A 3,984-nucleotide genomic window follows, 5' to 3' on the forward strand; every position below is an offset into this window, starting at 1 on the left:
CCACTTCCTCTAGTATTCCCATCGGTAATAGTCAGATCCACCATTTTCTTCAAATATCCAAATTAAGAAACCACAAACCAATTGTTGATGGAAGCGGTCGGTCCCTAAGAGCAGATGTGTAGAATGGACTTGATGTGCAGAACGTAGCTTAAGGGATGCTTTAGACCAGTAATAAAAAAGAACGTAGACCAAAGGGATGCTTTACTACAGAACGTAGACCAAAGGAATGATTGATATATATCAATTAGTGTTCCAAATACCAAATACCAAGCGTACAACCAAGGTATGATTGAACCAACAGAACCAGTAACCAAGAATAAAGCAAAGGGATCAGTAATCAAACAAAAGGGCCAGCGACCAAAGAAACAAAAGAACAAGAGCAAATTGATTTTTTTTTTTTTCTGCAGCGGAAACCAAATAACACCTACACCGAGTCCGAATAGATCTCGGCTCTGATACCAAGTTAAATAGAACAAAGGAACAAAGAGATTGGAATTTTCAGATGTAATATTTACCTTCTCCGAACGGAGTATATATACAAGATACAGCAAGACCTATTAGGAAACTAATTACAACAAAATAATCCTACTAATACTTAATCCTAATTACATGGTATGACTCACGCCAACAATTATAAATATAACAAACGACTGTTTCACAAGAACATGAAGCAGTTAACACTCTTAATTAGGGTCTTGTAATTGGTGCAGGATAATAGGGAGTGGGAACCAAGTGTAAATTTTCTTTTCTGCGAACGGTAATACCGAAATCCTCAGTCATGTCCAGGTCTTCAGTCTTCATTTCATAGGGGAGTTTCCAATCAAAATTGTACAACAACAAAGCAACTTGGAGCTCCATATTCGCCAGACCATAGGCTATGCCGGGACACATTCTCCTTCCAGCACCAAAAGGGATATATTCAAAATTGGTTCCTTTGTAGTCAACAGAGCTATCAAGGAACCGCTCAGGATAAAAGATTTCAGGCTCCGTCCAGTACTTTGCATCTCTACCAATTGCCCATGCATTAATAACTACCCTTGTTTTGACGGGTATTTTATATCCAGCTATCTCACAAGTCTCTCTGCATTCTCTTGGAAGTAGGAAGGGAGCAGCAGGGTGTAATCTCAATGTCTCTTTGATAACTAAGTTCAAATATTTCATATCCTTGATGCTAGTTTCATCAACATGCCCTTTTCTGTTAAAAACTTCTCTCACCTCATCTTGTGCCATTTTCATTATTCTTGGATTCTTTATCATCTCTGCCATTAACCAATCCACAGTTGTGGATGATGTCTCACTTCCAGCACCAAAGATGTCCTGAAATAGTTAAGCTACATAAGTTTAACTAATTATATGATACCAACTACAACAATCTCTTTAATATATTTTGTTTCGTCCGCCAATCAAACAAGTAAAATGCTTCTAGGTATCACTTTAAAAAACTCAACCTAACAATATATCCAAATATCTTAGACTCGTACTTTATTATTCTGAAACTATTACACTTTTGATAGTTTTGCATCTTTATGACGGTGAACATATCCTTGCTCTCTCCTCCTCTTTCAATCACATAATGTTTGTTTTTTCTTTTCTTCAATTGCTTTTTTTTTTTTGGTGATGAAAGATTACTGCAAACTACTGCAGGGTTTAAGGAGTCAAATTGAAAAGCATAGTTTGGGAGTGTTTTTGAGAGGTCGAGCCAAAAACACTTTTGAACTAATAAAGAAAATTAGTTATGAAACAAAATAATTGTAAGGAAAAATAGAATGTGTCTCGGTTGAGGTATAGAAGCACTTGTCAAGTGATTCTTGCTTCCTCATTAAAAAAAATAAAAATAAAAAAAGCCACTTTCTAAATTTTGAAAAAGTGTATTTAGGTCTTTCAGAAACTAGGGAGATTTCAAATCCAAGCTTTTACAAACTTGGAAAGACTATCGGCTGGGAACTTTGTTTCTCTCATAAAATTTTGTATTCACGCTTTCCCTGTGTTTTCTATTGTATATTTTTATTTATTAGAAATCGGTTACATTGTGAATCCATTGTCAATGGCTAGAGTCATAGATATAATTAACTAAGGAGCCAGGATCAAGTCTCTTAGGCCGGACAAGTAATTGAGCAAATACTAGTCATAAGAAGTACAAGTTGAGCTCGACATGATGCATGTAAGGACAACCTAATTATGTATGTAGCAAACTACGGGAATTTACCAATATATACATGTCTATGTATACGTATTTAATTAACCAATATAGACATGTACGTATATGTATACGTATTTAATTACCTGGATTACAGCTTTGATGTTTTCAACAGTTAGGGAAAACTTCAGGCAACTATGATCGTGATACTTTAAGAGTACATCTACCAAGTCTTCCTCTACTTCACCCTCGCCCTGAGATTTTGTTGTTGTCTTGTCTTCTTTATGTTCTTTGATGATATTTTCCAATATCATGTCAGCTTCCTTCTGCAGCTTCTCGAGTTTAGCTCTCATTCCACTAATCACATGCAGCAACTTGACAGAAGGGAAAACATCTGCAAGTGCAAAGCCTCCTGCCACTTTTAGAGCTTCCTTCCCAATATGCATGACTTTTTCATGGTCTATACTTTTTCTACCAAAGGCTGCTCTTGAAGTTATGCTGTATGTGCATAAGTAGATTTCCTCAGTGAGATTGATGGGTGATCCTGGCCTTGATGCAATCCTTTTAATGAGTTTCATGACCTCTTCTTCCCTAATTCGTTGAAAAGATCGGACACGCTTTGTGCTTAAAAGCTCTAGTGTGCAAATTTTTCGTAGTTGTCTCCAGTATTCACCATCTGGTGAAAAACAAATTGTTGTACCACGGTAACTCAAGATCCTGGTAGCAAGGGTCTGGGGTCTCAACTCAAAGATGGCGTCGTGAGTTTTCATCACCTCCTTGGCGCACTCTGCTGACGAAACAACTAGGGTTGGAACTTCTCCAAGCATCAAATACATAAGAGGTCCATATATCTCAGCCAAGTCTCTGAGGCCGTGATGGGGTAGAGAGCCAACGAACTGGTGCAAGTTTCCTATGATGGGTAGCTTCCATGGTCCGGGGGGTAAGTTTGAAGTGGAGTTTTTGGTTTTGCCTCGCTTGGCTATTTTCAGTATTGCAATGAGAAAGAGAGAAAATATAAGCAGAGCTTGTAAGGAAGGAGATTGAAGCAGCTCCATGAAAGAAATAATGAAGCAGCTGGTAGTTTAGTCTGGATCAAATAGCTTCAATTGTGAAATTGCATGCATGCATTTTACAATATTTATATATAAAACTAGAAAGACCTGTTCACCTAAGGGACAGTTTTTAAGGGACTGTGAGGAACAAGTGAATCTGACGGCTGAAAATAAATGCATAGTTTTAAGTTGTTATAATTTCTGCTTTTACATTTAATACATGTGGTTGAGATGCATTTGTCCCTCACAGTCCCTTAAAACAGTCCCTTAGGTGAGCAAATCTGTTTACTAGAAGAAGTGATGCTTCGTTTGTCAGTTTGTCCTAGTGTGTGAAGATTATCTAAGCTGGTACAAATTTATTTCTAGTAATAAATAGGATATAAAAGTTGTTACCGGTCATATTCAATAGGATCAGGACCCATCGGACAGTACTAATTATTAATTTATCTGTGCCAATCGGGTACAGAAAAATGTGGATAGAGAAATTTATAATATGGTTCCGGACTCACTGGCGGACCCAGCTCATGCCTAGTGTGGGCTGTTGCCGTCACTCAACTTTGCATCCTTATGTATAATTAACATACTTCCCATATTTGCTAGAGTAAATATCACAAATGGTCACTAAACTATAACATGTTCAACACTTTGGTCACTCAACTTCTATATATATCACTTTAGTCACTCAACTTATATTTCATCTATCACTTTAGTCATTTAGTTTATTTCTATTTATTTTATCTGTTAAAATCTTGTAAATAAGATATTCTGTCAAGGATATTTCGATCAAATTAGTAA

General features: G+C 36.7%; 1 protein-coding gene across 1 annotated transcript; it reads right to left on the reverse strand.

Moving 5' to 3' along the window:
- Positions 1–485: 485 nt before the first annotated feature.
- On the reverse strand, positions 486–3,241 carry LOC133733595 (cytochrome P450 71D11-like). Its single transcript, XM_062161235.1, has 2 exons — positions 2,284–3,241; positions 486–1,317 (listed from the first exon to the last, which is right to left on the reverse strand). The coding sequence occupies exons 1-2, from the start codon at positions 3,190–3,192 to the stop codon at positions 688–690; spliced, it is 1,539 nt and encodes a 512-aa protein (XP_062017219.1). The 5' UTR covers positions 3,193–3,241; the 3' UTR covers positions 486–687.
- Between the last annotated feature and the right edge of the window lie 743 nt (positions 3,242–3,984).

Source organism: Rosa rugosa, chromosome 2 (assembly GCF_958449725.1).
Source record: "Rosa rugosa chromosome 2, drRosRugo1.1, whole genome shotgun sequence".
Lineage (NCBI taxonomy): Eukaryota > Viridiplantae > Streptophyta > Magnoliopsida > Rosales > Rosaceae > Rosa > Rosa rugosa.